Genomic DNA, 16,735 nt, shown 5'->3' with positions numbered 1-16,735 from the left:
TTCCACCTACAACACTCCGCAAAACTGGTACTCATTTCTCACAGCTATTCCGTTTGCTTCAAAATACTGCTCAATTCACTTCGTATACAATATCCAGTTATTCCTTGCACAATTGAATGTGTCTATCCTTCTGATGTAGCCAGCCGTTTTTACTCTTTTTTTTAGTTATTATTATCACCTGGCATTGTTTATGAACCCATGAATTTCTCCATTTTCCACCTTTTGCAAAGAAAGCACGCTGTGCTTTATTCAAATGACTGTTTCTCGCCATGCTTTTTAAAAACTTGAACATCTCACTGTGCTTCAGGTAGGTAGGTAGGTAGGTAGTCATCTTGAAAACTTCCTTATCACCACTGTTATGTTTTTATGACTTCAAAATATTAAACTAATTGAAAGGAAAACAAGGGAGTCAGGTAATCTTGCCTAACTTCATTTTTACATTACGCACAGTGCACATACATGACGTGGCAGTGTGATGACGTATGCTATTCACATTCTACTACATATGACTCATAATTAATCATTTAAACAAAGAATGCTTAATCAAACAATATATTTACAATATTACTCAAATATTACTGAAATATTAAATACACAGCACAGAGTACTTCATTTGATTTGCTAAGGTATAGAGCAGAGAGATCATGTTCACTTTGGAGCAACACATCCTTCCAGTAATGTGGTGACCTGTGTGGCTAAGCACAGCTCGAAAGCGATATTTAATTTTGCTGACAACACCACTAACATAGGCTGAATCAAAGGTGGTTTTGAAAATCTAGCCCAATTGTCCCATAAACAACACCCTCTTACTCAATGTCAGCTAGATCAAGGAGCTGATTATTGACTTCAGGGGGAGGAAACCAGAGGTCCATGAACCAGTCCTCATTGGAAGGTTAGAGGTGGAGAGGGTCAGCAACTTTAAATTCCTCAGTGTTATCATTTCAGAGAACCTGTCCTGGGACCAGCACAAAAGTGCATTTACGAAGAAAGCACAGCAGCACCTCTACTTCCTTAGCGTTTGTAAAGATTTGGCACGTCATCTAAATCTTTGATAAATTTCTATAGATGTGTATTGGAGAGTATATTGACTGGCTGCATCACAGCCTGGTATGGAAAACCAATTTTCTTGAATGCAAAATCCTACAAAAAGTAGTGGATATGGCCCAGACCATCACAGGTAAAACCTTCCCCACCATTGAGCACACTTACATGAAGCATTGTCGCAAGAAAACAATACCCATGATTCGGGGTTCCCACCACCCAGGACATGTTCTCTTTTCACTGCTGCCATCAGAAATATGGTACAGGAGTCTTGGGGCTCACACCAACAAGTTCAGGAACAGTTATTACCCCTCAACCATCAGGCTCTTGAACCAAACTTCAATTGCCCTATCAATGAAATGTTCCCACAACCTATAGACTTGCTTTCAAGGACTCTTTATCTCATTTTTTCGATATTTATTATTATTATTTCTTTCTTTTTGTATTTGCACAGCTTATTGTCTTTCGTATACTGATTGAACGCCCAAGTTGGTGTAGTTTTTCATTGGTTCTATTATGGTTATTATTCTATTTTTTTCAATAGTACAGCATATTACAGGCCCTTCGGCCCACAATGTTGTGCCAACCCTCAAACCCTGCCTCCCATATAACCCCCCACCTTAAATTCCTCCATATACCTGTCCAGTAGTCTCTCAAACTTCACTAGTGTATCTGCCTCCACCACTGACTCAGGCAGTGCATTCCACGCACCAACCACTCTCTGAGTAAAAAACCTTCTTCTAATATCCCCCTTGAACTTCCCACCCCTTACCTTAAAACCATGTCCTCTTGTATTGAGCAGTGGTGCCCTGGGGAAGAGGCGCTGGCTATCCACTCTATCTATTCCTCTTATTATCTTGTACACATCTATCATGTCTCCTCTCATCCTCCTTCTCTCCAAACAGTAAAGCCCTAGCTCCCTTAATCTCTGATCATAATCCATACGCTCTAAACCAGGCAGCATCCTGGTAAATCTCCTCTGTACCCTTTCCAACGCTTCCACATCCTTCCTATAGTGAGACGACCAGAACTGGACACAGTACTCCAAGTGTGGCCTAACCAGAGTTTTATAGAGCTGCATCATTACATCGCGACTCTTAAACTCTGTCCCTCGACTTATGAAAGCTAACACCCAATAAGCTTTCTTAACTACCCTATCCACCTGTGAGGCAACTTTCAGGGATCTGTGGACATGTACCCCGAGATCCCTCTGCTCCTCCACACTACCAAGTATCCTGCCATTTACTTTGTACTTTATCTTGGAGTTTGTCCTTCCAAAGTGTACCACCTCACACTTCTCCGGGTTGAACTCCATCTGCCACTTCTCAGCCCACTTCTGCATCCTATCAATGTCTCTCTGCAATCTTCGACAATCCTCTACACTATCTACAACACCACCAACCTTTGTGTTGTCTGCAAACTTGCCAACCCACCCTTCTACCCCCACATTCAGGTTGTTAATAAAAATCACGAAAAGTAGAGGACCCAGAACAGATCTTTGTGGGACACCACTAGTCACAATCCTTCAATCTGAATGTACTCCCTCCACCACCATCCTCTGCCTTCTGCAGGCAATCCAATTCTGAATCCACCTGGCTAAACTTCCCTGGATCCCATGCCTTCTGACTTTCTGAATAAGCCTACCATGTGGAACCTTGTCAAATGCCTTACTAAAATCCATATGGATCATATTCACTGCACTACCCTCATCTATATGCCTGGTCACCTCCTCAAAGAACTCTATCAGGTTTGTTAGACACGATCTGCCCTTCACAAAGCCATTCTGACTGTCCCTGATCATACCATAATTCTCTAAATGCCCAAAGATCCTATCTCTAAGAATCTTTTCCAACAGCTTTCCCACCACAGACATAAGGCTCACTGGTCTGTCATTACCTGGACTACCCCTACTACCTTATTTGAACAAGGGGACAACATTCGCATTCCTCCAATCCTCCGGTACCATTCCTGTGGACAACGAGGACATAAAGATCCTAGCCAGAGGCTCAGCAATTTCTTCCCTCGCCTCGTGGAGCAGCCTGGGGAATATTCCATCAGGCCCCAGGGACTTACCTGTCCTAATGTATTTTAACAACTCCAACACCTCCTCTCCCTTAATATCAACATGCTCCAGAACATCAACCTCACTCATATTGTCCTCACCATCATCAAGTTCCCTCTCATTGGTGAATACTGAAGAGAAGTTCATTGAGTATGTCCACAAGAAAATTCATCCCAGGGTTGTATATGGTGACATATATCCACATTGATAATAAGTTTAGTTTGAACTTTGAGTACTAAGGGTGGTAAAGAGACAATTTACAGGATATTGCTAGGGTTGGGGAAGTTTAGTTATGCGAATGGATCAGACAGGCCTGACGATATTTATTAGATAAGGTAGTTGTTTACCTTATCACAAAGGAGGTTGTTGGTTGTTGGTTGTTGGCTTGCATAAATTGAGGTATGGGTAGAGCAGGAGTTAATAAGTAGGGGGTGGTGAATTAAGAGTTATACAGCTGGGAAACAGACCGTCAGCCTAACTGGTCCATGCTGACCAAGATTCACATCTGACCTAAAGCCATTTGCCCATGTTTGGTCCATATCCCAGTCTAAACTTTCCAATCCATGTACCTATCCAAGATCCTTTTAAATATTGTCAATGTACCTGCCTCAACTGTTTCCTCTGGTAGCTCATTCCATATGCTGACCCTCTGGTTCTATTACATCTCTCCGCTTTCACCTTAAACCTACTGTATGTCCCCTAGATCTTGATTCTCCGATGAAGCAGCAAAAAGGAATTTCGTGTATGAAAGCGCGACGTTTTTTTTAAATAAAAAAGTCGATGTTCTATCTGGGTAATGTTTCTGGCAGGTCACTGAAGATCGCCTGTTCTCTGAAACCTTTTATATAGTTTCATATGCAGGCTTTTTGAAGCTACTTTACAATTTCTTTCTGGCCCTGGTTAAACTTGTTGCATTTTGACTTTCAGCCAAAGCAAGTTACGTTACACGAAATAATATAACGTGTGAGAATTTCAATAATGTATCAGGTGACCATGTATTTACGTAGTTAAACATGCCGATTCGTTGCCCAGATGGTAAATATCTTTTAATACACGAGAACGCGAGTTACTGGTGTATTTATTTGCGGCCCTTGAGCAATGTAAATCGCACGAGTTATTCTCAAACATTTGGCTTCCCGACGATTGTTTCTCACCAGACTGTAAAAGAGCACCTGTCTATGACGCTCTGCCCTTTAAAAGGTCAAATCGTCTACTTTCCTAATTAACTTCATATTCGTCCCTGAGCAAAAACACATTCCTGTTTTAACCAGCGCGTCCCTTCACTGCCCTTTCTCAGAAGGAGCTGAGGCGCCTTGAAAAAACCCCTTTCTATTTTAGTTGCGAAATTAAAACAAAACTCCGAGTTTATGAAATTCTGCCTCAGGCACATCTAACAACATTTTCATAGAACCACAAATGCCGCATTTCAGAAGTCAAGTTGCAGTTGAATTCACGACTGTTTTACTCGAATGACATGGCGCAGTCTATTTTTATCTCGAATATTCTACGTACCCTGCACTCGGCCACTTATCTCATAATCTATCGATTTGAATCGTGCTGCAGTCGTCTCCACGTTTGACATTATTAGCAAAAAACTAAAGCAAAGAGCTGCTTTAACAGCACTGTTCATGAGGCACTTGGTGTAGCTCTAACACATCGGCTCCCTTCTGAAGGCACACTGATCCAGTCTTGGTTACTCCATTCCAGTCAATTCCAGACGCAATCACTCCGTTCCCGTCTTTGATAATCCACTCCAGGTCGTACCAAAACGCGAAAAAGTAAGGACGCTGACACGCACATCTGCTCTCACTCCATCCTCCCGCCACCCCACTAGGAATAGGGTTCCCCTGGTCCTCACCTACCCACCCCACCAGCCTCCGGGTCCAACATACTATTCTCCGTAATTTCCGCCAGCTCCAACGGGATCCCACCACTAAGCACATCTTTCCCTCCACCCCGACTCTGCTTTCCGCAGGGATCGCTCCCTACGCGACTCCTTTGTCCATTCGTTCCCCCCATCCCTCCCCACTGATCTCCCTCCTGGCACTTATCCTTGTAAGTGGAGCAAGTGCTACACATGCCCTTACACTTCCTCCCTTACCACCATGCAGGGCCCCAAACAGTCCTTCCAGGTGAGGCAACACTTCACCTGTGAGTTGGCTGGGGTGATATACTGCGTCCGGTGCTCCCGATGTGGCCTTCTATATATTGGCAAGACCCGATGCAAATTGGGAGACCGCTTTGCTGAACACCTACGCTCTGTCCACCAGAGAAAGTAGGATCTCCCAGTGGCCACACATTTTAATTCCACATCCCATTCCCATTCTGTTATGTCTATCCATGGCCTCCTCTACTGTAAAGATGAAGCCACACTCAGGTTGGAGGAACAACACTTTATATTCCGTCTGGGTAGCCTCCACCCTGATGGCATGAACATTGACTTCTCTAACTTCCGCTAACGCCCCACCTCCCCCTCGTACCCCATCCATTATTTATTTTTATACACACATTCTTTTTCTCTCTCTCTCTCCTTTTTCTCTCTCTCTCTCCTTTTTCTCCCTCTGTCCCTCTGACTATACCCCTTGCCCATCCTCTGGGTTCCCCCCCCTTTTCCTTCTCCCTGGGCCTCCTGTCCCATGATCCTCTCATATCCCCTTTGCCAATCACCTGTCCAGCTCTTGGCTCCATCCCTCCCCCTCCTGTCTTCTCCTATCATTTTGGATCTCCCCTCCCCCTCCCACTTTCAAATCTCTTACCAGCTCTTCCTTCAGTCAGTCCTGACGAAGGGTCTTGGCCTGAAACGTTGACTGTACCTCTTCCTAGAGATGCTGCCTGGCCTGCTACGTTCACCAGCAACTTTGATGTGTGACACGAGGACACCTTCAGATGCTGGAAATTCAAGCAACACACACAAAAAATGCTGGTGAACGCAGCAGGCAAGGCAGCATCTATAGGAAGAGGTCTGACAAAGGGTCTCGGCCCGAAACGTGGACTGTACCTCTTCCTATAGATGCTGCCTGGCCTGCTATGTTCACCAGCATTTTTTGTGTGTGTGGACTGTTTTGGGAATCGGAATCAGAATCAAGTTTAATATAACATATCATGAAAGTGGTTGTTTTGCAGCAGAAGCACGTTGCAATACATAGTAACAGAAACTATGAAATACAATAACAAGTATATATAGAAATAAATTAAATAATTAGTGCAAAACGGGAGGAAGCAAAATACTGAGGAAGCGAGGAAATGGACGATTCATCGTCCATTCAGAAATCTGATGGCGGAGGGGAAGAAGCCATTCCTGAAATGTTAAGTCTGTGTTTCAGGCTCCTGTACTTCCTGGTTGAAGGTAAAGCGAGAAGAGGGCATGTCCTGGATGATGGGGGTCCTTAATAATAATGCCCCCTTTTTGAGGCATCACCATTGGATGCTGGGGCTACTAGTGCCCATGAAGGAGCTGGTTAAAGCCTGATTTATACTTGTGCGTTCGGGCTATGCCGTAGGCCTGATTTATACTTCTGCGTAGCTCTACGCTGTAGCGAGCATGCGTTGTGTTTGCATTGCTCTGCAATTCACTGCCAAAACGCTAGCTGGCGGCGGGGTTTCTATGCTACTGTGTTGAGTTTCTTCGTGAGAGACATGGACAAGGAAATGCATTTCAAACATTTTCGGATGTCGGCAGGTAGATTTGACAATTTGGTTCATCGTCTCCAACCATTTATTTTGCATCAGTGTACAGACAAGGCGGAGAAAAGCAACCGGAAATGCGTATGAGGAAATGTGATGCTACCAAGCGGACCAATCACAGTTGTTGCGGTCTGTGTCGCTGCGACACGTGAGTTACTTTTTTGGGGAGGTGCACGTCACCCTACGGCATAGGGTACACGGTACCTATGGCGTACGTTTGACGCAGAAGCATAAATCAGGCTTAAATTTACAACTTTCTGCAGCTTTTTCCGATCCCACGGAGCATCTGTAGAAATTTGCAAGTGCCTTTGGTGACGTACTTCTTCTCAAACTCCTATAGCCACTGTGGTGCCACCTTTGTAATTGCATCAATATGCTGGGCCCAGTTTAGGTCCTCAGAGATGTCAACACCCAGGATATTGAACCAGGACTGGTCTGTGTTCCCTTAACTTAACCTTCCTGAAGTCCACAAGCAATTCCTTGGTCTTATTGATGTTGAATGTAAGATTGTTGTTGTGACAGCATTCAACCAGCTGAGCTATCTTGCTCCTGTACCTCTCTCCATCACTATCTGAAATTCTACCAACAATAGTCGTATCATCGGCAAGTTTATAGATGGTGTTTGTGTTGTGCCTAGTCACACAATTGTGGGTATAGAGAGAGTGGAGCAGTGGACTAAGCATGCAACTTCGAGTTGTACCAGTGTTGATTGTCAGTGAGGAGGAGATGTTATTTCCATTCTGCACGGACAGTGGTCTCCCGTTGGGGAAGTCAAGGATCCAGTTGCAGAGGGAGGTACAGAGGCCCAGGGTTTGGAGCTTTTTGATCAGAACTGAGGGTATGATGGTGTTGAACACTGATCTGCAGTAAATAAACAGCTGCCTGATGTAGGTATTACTATTGTCCAGATGATCCAAGGCCAAGTGGAGAGCCAGTGAGATTGCATCTGCTGTAGACCTTTTATGGCAATAGCCAAATTACAGCAGATCCAGGTCCTTGCTTAGCCTGAGTTTCCTCTAGCCATGACCAATCTCTCAAAGCACTTCATCACGGTAGATGTGAGTGCTACATGGAGGCAGCTCACTCTGCTCTTCTTGGGCACTGGTATGATTGTCAACCTTTTGAAGCAGGTGAGAACCTCTGACTGCAGCAGTGAGAGATTGAAGGTGTCCTTGAACACTCCAGCCAGTTGGTTGGCACAGTTTTCAGAGCCCTACCAGGTACACCATTAGGGCATGATGCCTTGTGAGGGTTCACCATCCTGAAAGATGTTTTGGCATCGGCCTCCAAGACAGAGATCCAAGGGCCATCGGATACTGCAGGGATTTACACAAGTGTAATTTTATTCTCCCTTTCAAAGTCTGCATAAAAGGCATTGATCTCATAGGTGAGTGAAGCATCAGCACCATTCATTCATGATATTAGGTTTCAGTTTGTAGGAATTAATGGTCTATAAACCCTGCCAAAGCTGACATGCATCTGATTCTGTCTGTAACCTCAACTGGAATTTTTTTTTTTTGCTGATAGCCTTTCGTGGGTTGTACTTGGACTTCTTGTACAGTTCTGGATCACCAGTCTTGAATGCCACAGATCTAACCCTGAGCAAACGATGAATTCCTGGTTCATCCACGGCTTTTGATTTGGGTATGTCCGATATGTTCTCAAAGGCACATGCTTGTCCACACAGGTTTTAATGAAGTTGGTGACAAACCCTGACATCTGTGGTGTATTCATTCAGGCTTGAAGGGGGATCACTGAATGTTGTCCAGTCCACTGATTCAGAACAGTCCTGTAAGTGCTTCTTCCACTTGTGTGACCATACTGTCTTTGTCCTGTACTGGGGTACTGGGGTCTTTAGTCTCTGCCAGGTGAGCAGTACAGCCAGGTGATTGAACTTTCCAAAGTGTGACTGTGGGATGACATGGTAAGCATTCTTGGTGGTTGTATGACAGTGATCAATTGTGTTGGCTGCTCTGGTTCTACAATTGATAGTTTGGAGCTAGTTGTTAAGAAACTTCTCCAAGCTGGTGTGGTTGAAATCCTTCCCAATGGAAGGCATCAGGATGCGCTGTTTCGTTCTTGATGATGATGGAGCTTAGCTGCTCCAGTGCCTGCCTGATGTTGGCCTGAGGTGGAATGTACACTGCTACCAGGATGATGGCACAAAGCTCTCTTAGCAGATAAAAAGACATTCGACCACTAGATGTTCCAGGTCAAGTAAGTAAGACTGAGAAAGACTGCCGTGTCTATGCACCATGATAAGTTAATTATAAAGCATTATCTAACTCCTCTGCCTTTAAAAGACTGAGCTTCCTGTCTTTATGGTGAATGGTTAAGTCATTGAGCTGCAGTGCTGTGTCCAAAAAAGTGGCGAATAGCCATGTTTCTGTCAAGCAAAGTACATAGCAGTCCCTGATATTCCTGTAGTACAGCATTCTTGCTTTGAGGTCTTCAGTTTTATTTTCCAGAGACTGTACATTTGCCAGAAGCATAGGGGTTTAAAATCTCTGTATTTCAATTTTACTTGCAACCCAACCAAATTTCCTCTCTTCCTTTTTCTTAAAGGGGAGCTGCACTCACAACCTGAGTCTGCAGTGGATGGAAATTAAGAGAGACTAAACAAAACAGACAGTGGAGGTACCAGCTGAGAGGGCATCTTAGTCACTTATGATCATATGGAGGCAATGTAACTTGAAGATGAATGAGGAAAGAAGAGAGAAGCAATGCTGGAATAGTGAGGTAGGAAACATTTTGTTTTTACTGGGAATCTGAAATAAAGGAGAATACTGGAAAAACTTAGTTTTGATACATACTGAAAGACTGGTTGTCTGCAATTGTTGAATTGGATCTTCAGTCCTGAGGGCTCTAACTTGCCTAGTTAGAAGATGATGTACTATACTTACACTTGCATTAAGAGGCCAAAAACACAGAGGTCAGAATGGGAGAGAAGTAGAGAATTAAAGTGGCAGCCACTTCAGGGTGTTCCTTAAGGAGTGAACCATGGTGTTCTGCAAAGCTGAAATCTAATCTGGGTTTGGTTTCTTTAACATTGGAGATGATCATGAGCACTGAACGTATTTCACAAAATTGCAAATTACAGAATAATTTAATCAATGTATTTTCTTGGAAAGGGGGTTTGGATCCTTAAGTAGGGAAGTAGGGAAGATGTAATAGGGCAAGTGTTGCATCTCCTATGGTTATATATGTAATGACATGAGTAAAGGAGTTGGCGTTGTTTGAGACAGAAGAATGAACCTGGAAGGTTCAGTCCCTTTAGAGTCTCAGAGGGGAGATGCAGGGAAGATGTATCTGGTGGACACCCTGTTGAAGTTGTTGAAAATTAGAGCTTGTAACTTTGAATGCGGAGGATGAATGCTGTCTATAAATGCTGCTGGACCTGCTGAGCAATATCAATGTTCCCTCTAAGGTGTGCACGTGTGCACGAACACACTACTTTTTCTACAAGCATTCAAAGAAACTTAAACTGCGCACAGAGGTTGTCATCCTCTACCTTGTTGGCACGTGAAATATATTTCATGGTTGTACACAATTACGTTTCCTTTTCTAGTTTCTGATGCGGTGTTGACAACATGGAGTTTATGAAGATTTGTCTGCAGATTTTAGAACTAGCTTATTTATATTATTTTTATTGAAGAAATTATTGATTCACTATGTCAAATTCCAAAGAAGCAAAAGGCGTGAAGTGCAGAAGAACTGCTAGTTCATTTAAAGTGGAGTGGCTTAATAAAACAGCAGAAACTGCTACACCAAAAGCTCCTGAGGTCAGGAACATGCAGCTACGAGAAATATTTTTGTACAATACAGAAACTGGTGTTACCTCCATGTATTGTTGCAATGCAAAAATTGCTGGAGAATTGTAAGTGGGAAGAAGTGGGCTGATATTTGGAAACTTGACTTTTTAAAAGCAAGCAAATCACATGTGGACAGTGTGCAAAAGCTCTGGTGAGAAGATCCTTTATTACCTGCTACAGGCCTGCTACATATGTTTTGTGAGAGTACAGATGGTCACAAGCGAAAATGATCAAACCCAGAGGAATTCTTATTGATAGTTACTTTATTTATTTTAAACAAAGAATAACAAACTGGACTTGGTAGTTTATTATCCTTAGAATACTTCAGGTTTACTTCCACTTAAAAATTCAGGGTGCACAGGGTAAAACATTGCATAGCACAAGACTTTTGCGCACATTAGCCATTACAAGTCGGAGGGAACATTGTCCAGAGGGTATGTTGTCTATTAAACAAAACAAGCTTCACAGAACAACATCCTAAGCATCCAGGCTCTTATCAAACTCAACCAGCATTAGTGGGTGGGCCATATGTGTCCACATGCCCAGGCCGCACTGTTCTTGTGCCGAGATGGCAGATACTTCCACAAATGCTGAGGAACCAGACTCATCCTCTCACTTTCTAACGATGGTGGAGCCCTCCATGGAATGAGTATAAATAACAATGGTTGAATCATTGTAAAATAAGGCAGAAATAAAACACACACAAATAAAATTATCATCTTATGTTGCTAAAAAGGGACCGTGGTTTGAGGATGGGTCCACTTTGAACTCTAGTTGATTGAAGTGGAAAGTAAAGATTATAATCAGAACAAACGTTGTCAGCTGTTGCATATACATTGTTTACTCTTTGTTACGTACCCCGTAACTGGGTTGCCAAATGGATCACTCAGTTGGAGTCTGGATTACTAGAACTAAGAAAGTTTTATTAAAGAAACAAGTAACACAGTACTCTAATCAAACGGATAATAAGTGCAACAGTTCAGCAATGATAAACACACATGTACACAGAATTAGGATAACAGGATCAATCAAGCTCTATCGTCGTCTAGAGGTAAATGACCAGTTTCAAAGTGATGCAAAGTTCAGTTCAATTGAATTCAGTTCAGTTCGCAGTAATCACTGCCGTGAGAGATGGACAGTGGGGGGAAGGAGAGAGAGAGCAAAACGAATGAATATTCAAATGGCTTCCACACAGACCTTCGATATTCTTCGCAGTCAGCTTTCAGGCGAGCCCTTTGTGATGTCTTCTGAGGTCACCAGCCGTGACCCCTCCGTTTCCAGATACGATCGTTTCTCTGCGGTGTACCTGGCACCCAGGCAAGGGCGGACACACACCAGGTTCCTGCTGATCGTGCTTTTCCACCCTGTGCGTCTATGGCTTGGGCCCGCGACCAGCCTTCCAAAACTTCCCACCAACTTGTGGGAGACGCACCGCTTCCAGGGTCTCGTTACCTCGGGGTGTTGTGTGTGTCTTGCCTTAGCGAACCTGTCCCTTTTTATCCCCCTGCTGGGGTATCACCTGTCCATCACTTCAAACAGTTCAGGATTCAAAGGGGGAGCTGATCCTGACAGCTCTCCTTCCGTTAAACTCTCCCGTCTCTTCATTAACATCTCCAAATGCTGCTCCATTGTTTTCCTTATCTCTCTTTCTCCTGAAGACAGGTGGCAGACCAACTGCTGATCCCACTGGTGCCAGCACAGGCCAGCTAACATCTTAATCTATGTGTATTCTCGTCACATCTTCAATATAAAAGTCAACTAGTATATTACACCTGTTGCATCATTTTCACAGGCAACTTCACCAAATCATGGAAAAATTTGTGGGATTCAAGTTGTTTTTCTTCTCAATGAATATATCAAAGAAATTTTGCATACATCTTATCAGTGACAGCAGTTGCATTTTTTATGCATGAAGCAGAGAAGTTCTTGTCTGTTTCACACAGAAGATACAGACTTGCCAGCCACCTTCATTTATTTATTCTGCAAACCATGTTTCTCACCATGTACATGCAACTACTTGGAATTATAGGAGTGAGGTCAATCTCCTAAAATCTGAACTTACTTATGGGTATTGCCCTGTACATATTGTGAATACATTATTGGGTATAAAATTTAAAGTTGATTTAACTATCATATGCACAAGTACATGTATGCACAGGTGCAATGGAAAACTTACTTACAGCAGCATCATGGGTATATAGCATCACAGAAGCAGCATTCGCAAAAAAGCATAAATTAAACATAAATTATACACGTTTTACAGGAAAGAACATCATTAGATCAAAAATCTCCATTGCATTGCAAAGTAGTCATGGTACTGCTAAGTGATACTGATTAGGGTTTTGCCTGTTGGTTGAACAACTGAATATTTAAACGAAAGTTCTTGAAGCTGCTGGTTGTGGGACTTCAAGTGTCTGTACCTCCTGCCTGAGGGTGGCTGCAAGAAGACAGCTTGGCTCAGATGGTGGCGATCTTTGATGATGCTTGTTGCCTTCTTGGGGCAGTTTCTCCTGTAGATACCACCAACGGAGGGAGGGATAAGCCCATGATGTATTCGGCAGAGTCCGCTGCACTCTGTAGCTTCTCACATTTCCTGTGCATATAAATTAATGTACCAGATCACGACACAACCAGTCATGATACTTTCAATAGTACATCTGTAGAAGCTTGTTAGTGTTTGGTGACAAGTCGAACCTCCTAAGAAAGGAAAGACACTGGTGTACTTTCCTTATGATTGCATCTATGTGCTGGACTCAGGGCACATCATCCAATATGTAAATTAAACCTGGTGTCTCTCTCAATTGCCGATCCCCAAATGTAGTCTGGCGTATCTTTGCCTTCCTTCCCCTTCCTGAAATCAGCAATTAGCTCTTTAGTTTTGCTCACATTGAATGAGAGGTTATTGTTGTCCTATTTTGGTCAGGTAAGTTGGCTCATTTCCACCTGTGATTTGCCCACAAACAGTAGTTAAAGCTGTGAATTTGACGACAGCATAGGAGCTGTGTTTAGCCACACTGCACCTCTCTCTTTCCCCAATCCCTGAATTATTCTTTCTCCTTCCCTCTTGACAGCATGCATTTCAAGAGAACTATAATATGAAAGCAAGGATGTAATGCTGATGTAAGGCATCGGTCACAATGCACTTTGAGTATTGGGCAGTTTTGCACTCATTATCTAAGAAAGGATGTGCTGGCATTGGAAAGGTTCCAGAGGAGGTTCATGAGAATGATTCAGGGAATGAAAGGATTAACATATGAGGAGCATTTGGTTGTTCTGTCTGTAATCACAGGAGTTTAGATGGAGTGGGGAATCTCATGGAAAACTATTGAATATTGAAAGGCCTGGATAGAGTGGACGTCAAGAGGATGTTTCCTAAAGTGGGGGAGTCAAGAAGAAGAGGGCATAGCCTCAGAATACAAGAACATCGCTTTAAAAAAAGAGATAAGGAGGAATTTCTTTAGTAAGAAATTGATGAATCTGTGGAACTCATTGCAACAGATGGCTGTGAAGGGCAAGTCATTGGGTCTATTTAAAGCAGAGGTTGATAAGGTTCTTTATTAGTCAGGGTGTCAAATGTGATGAGGAGAAGGCAGGAGAATGGGGTGGAGAGGGATAATAAATCAGCCAGGATGGAATGGCCTAATTTTGCTATGTGTTATGGTCTTAAGATTACCCTCCTTCCTCCCCTGATTGGACAAATCCCAACTCACCCTGAATCCCCTTCAGTCTCCTTTTTGTTGAAACACTCCTCCTTTGTCTTCCCCTCAGCCTTTCCTCCTTCATCCTCGAATTCCTCCTTCTTCCTCTCCTCCTGAATTACAGTATTTCTCTCCCTCCATTGGTAGCCACTTTCCATCCCATCTGAAACCTCTCACCCTTTCTCTCCTGTCTAAAACCATCTTCCTCCTTCCTCAGACAGCTCACTGCTGAAAATCCTGAAACTTCCTCCCCCTTTTGAGAATTTCCCCTCCCCACACTACCTTCCCCTGAATCCCCTGTATTTGCAATTAACACCTCTGTCACACCCTTTCTTTAATTATATCTCAATTATCTTCTCCTCTCATTCCTCCAAGTATGTTTCCCAGATTCTCCTCCTCTGAATTCTCGTACGCCGCCCTCTCCACCCTAATTCCCAACCTTTCCTCTCATCATGCACTTTCCAACTCTCAATCTTTCTCCCACTCTCCTCTAACCCTGAAATCGCAGCCCTTGCCAGTCACCCTCCCCCACTGTCCAAATCTCAACTCACCCCCCCATAATACTAACATCAATACCCCCACCACCACAAGGGTCACAATCCTTTTCCCCGCCCTCCTCTACCCCATCCATATCCCCACCTTCCTTTACCTCTGCACCTTTCTCCTATTTACTTCCCACGTCCGATTCCCCCCCCCGCCCCCCGTTGTCTTTCATTTGTCCGAAACCTGCCGTCTCTAATCCGCTGGCCCGGCACAACCTGCTGTCTCCTCTGCCGACCCGGCTCGGCTCGCCCCGCCTGCCGTCTCCTCCTCCTCCTCGCCCCGTTAGTGGATCAGAGACAGGAAGTGAGTCAGAGGGAGAGCGGTAGCCGTGAGCTGTCGCTCGCACCGTAATTTCACAGTTGCCTGTCTCGGCTTCTCCGATGAGTGTGGCGTGAGCCGCCAGTCAGATGCGTTTAAGTTGTAATTCGGGAGTCCGAGAGCTCGATATGCCCGGCGAGAAAGAGGAGAGCGAATGGCGGCGGCGGAGGGAGGAAGCGCTGGGCTTCAGGCCGCAGAAGGAGATCCTCTACAACCAGCTGCTGCCCTACTCGCAGCACTTGGACCGCGAATCGGCGTTTATCTTGGGACGGATCAAGGCCAACCTGAGTCGGGCCGTGCAGCTCCGGGAGCTGTGGCCCGGGGTTTTATTCTGGACCAGAAAACTTTCAACGTGAGTGAGCGTGGAAGTAGCTCGCTGCTGGGCTTCACGGTGTAATCGTGTCGATGTTAGTGAGATCCAGCCGTAATATCTTTTTAACACAACGCATTTTTGCGGCGTCGAGTGTAAGGAAAGCTTTAGGCCTTGACGGGCCCCGCTCTCTCCGGCCCGCAAAAGGACAAACCAATTGTTAGTGAAAAACATTAAAATAGAATCCACGGGAAGCCAACGTGGCTCACTGTTGCTATGAAGATCAGTAACAGTGGCTTCGTGATGAAAAACAAAGAATTTGTGATAAGTTAGTTTGGCTGACCTTTTCTCTGATTAAACCGTTAAGCTGCTCTGACTATGACAAGTCACACTGCCGGTTGACAGAAGGTGTACTGAACGAAGTGCTCAGGCCAAACAGATATTTGGAGCTAAGTTCAGAGCGGCTCCGTACCTGAACTTCAAAGTAAATCCATAATTTGGTTTATTTCTCTTTATTTGTCCCAGCTGTTGAAGTAAATTTTGTGGCCACCAAAATCGGAAGTTTCAGTCCTGTGCTTAGTCATGATTAGAGCTACTGTGAAATAAAACAAGTGATCGGATTCATTGGCTGTGTGATGCGTAGGTGAAAATATTACTTGTGTGAATTTTCTTATTCTCAAGACAGTTTGAAAAAATTATAATGGAAATAAATTGTATGAGCAATCTGCCCTTTTGCTCGCCAGAGGTTCGAATTTTGTGGTTTTTTTTCAGAAAAAGAAAGGATATTCAAGAAATAAGGCGCCCTTTGAAGATGTTAGGCTAAAATACTTGGTGTAGAGAAAGTTTGATCTGTGTCTGCCAGATACTCAGTGGGAGACACAAATGCTGGGGAACTTTTTGTGCCTACATGTTTTATTTCATTCATGTAGGCACGAAAGGAATCCGTTCCACAGCAGGAACTAATGACTGGTTATAATGTTGTTTTTGGTTTGATGCATGCAAAACATGGTCCAAATTATATTAAGGCAATAATTTACAACATTGGCAAAATATTTTGTTCCTTTTCTGCAATACAACTCATTTACTGTGCATGTGGATATATTGGATTAATAGGTAATTGCAATGGATGACATGGGCATGATGGAATGAGAGGCCTGTTTCTTTACTGTATAACTCCAGCACTAAGCTTTTATACTAATGGTTCGGATCGAAGCAAGAACAAATAATAATTGGTGGTTTGTGCAGACCTCTTGATATTTTGCTTAGA

The 16,735-nt window shown here is 43.7% G+C and overlaps 2 protein-coding genes across 4 annotated transcripts in view; one reads left to right on the top strand and one right to left on the bottom strand.

Moving 5' to 3' along the window:
• LOC134350546 (acylphosphatase-2-like) overlaps positions 1-4,917 on the bottom strand; it is a 124,001-nt gene extending 119,084 nt beyond the window's left edge. Inside the window, exon 1 of the mRNA XM_063055877.1 lies at positions 4,616-4,917. Coding sequence (XP_062911947.1) covers positions 4,616-4,733 — 118 coding nt within the window. The 5' untranslated portion in view covers positions 4,734-4,917. The remainder of the gene's footprint in view (positions 1-4,615) is intronic.
• Positions 4,918-15,106: 10,189 nt separating this feature from the next.
• The window catches only part of LOC134350545 (proteasome activator complex subunit 4-like), a 149,056-nt gene continuing 147,427 nt past the window's right edge, over positions 15,107-16,735 (top strand). For 2 of the 3 annotated variants that reach the window (XM_063055875.1, XM_063055874.1), the window contains exon 1: positions 15,107-15,510. In XM_063055875.1, coding sequence (XP_062911945.1) covers positions 15,248-15,510 — 263 coding nt within the window. In that variant the 5' untranslated portion in view covers positions 15,107-15,247. The other variant, XM_063055876.1, reaches the window with a different exon arrangement.

Source organism: Mobula hypostoma, chromosome 8, assembly GCF_963921235.1.
Source record: "Mobula hypostoma chromosome 8, sMobHyp1.1, whole genome shotgun sequence".
Lineage (NCBI taxonomy): Eukaryota > Metazoa > Chordata > Chondrichthyes > Myliobatiformes > Myliobatidae > Mobula > Mobula hypostoma.
The sequence above is the reverse complement of the archived record's forward strand: the minus strand, read 5'-3'. Positions and strand labels throughout refer to the sequence as shown.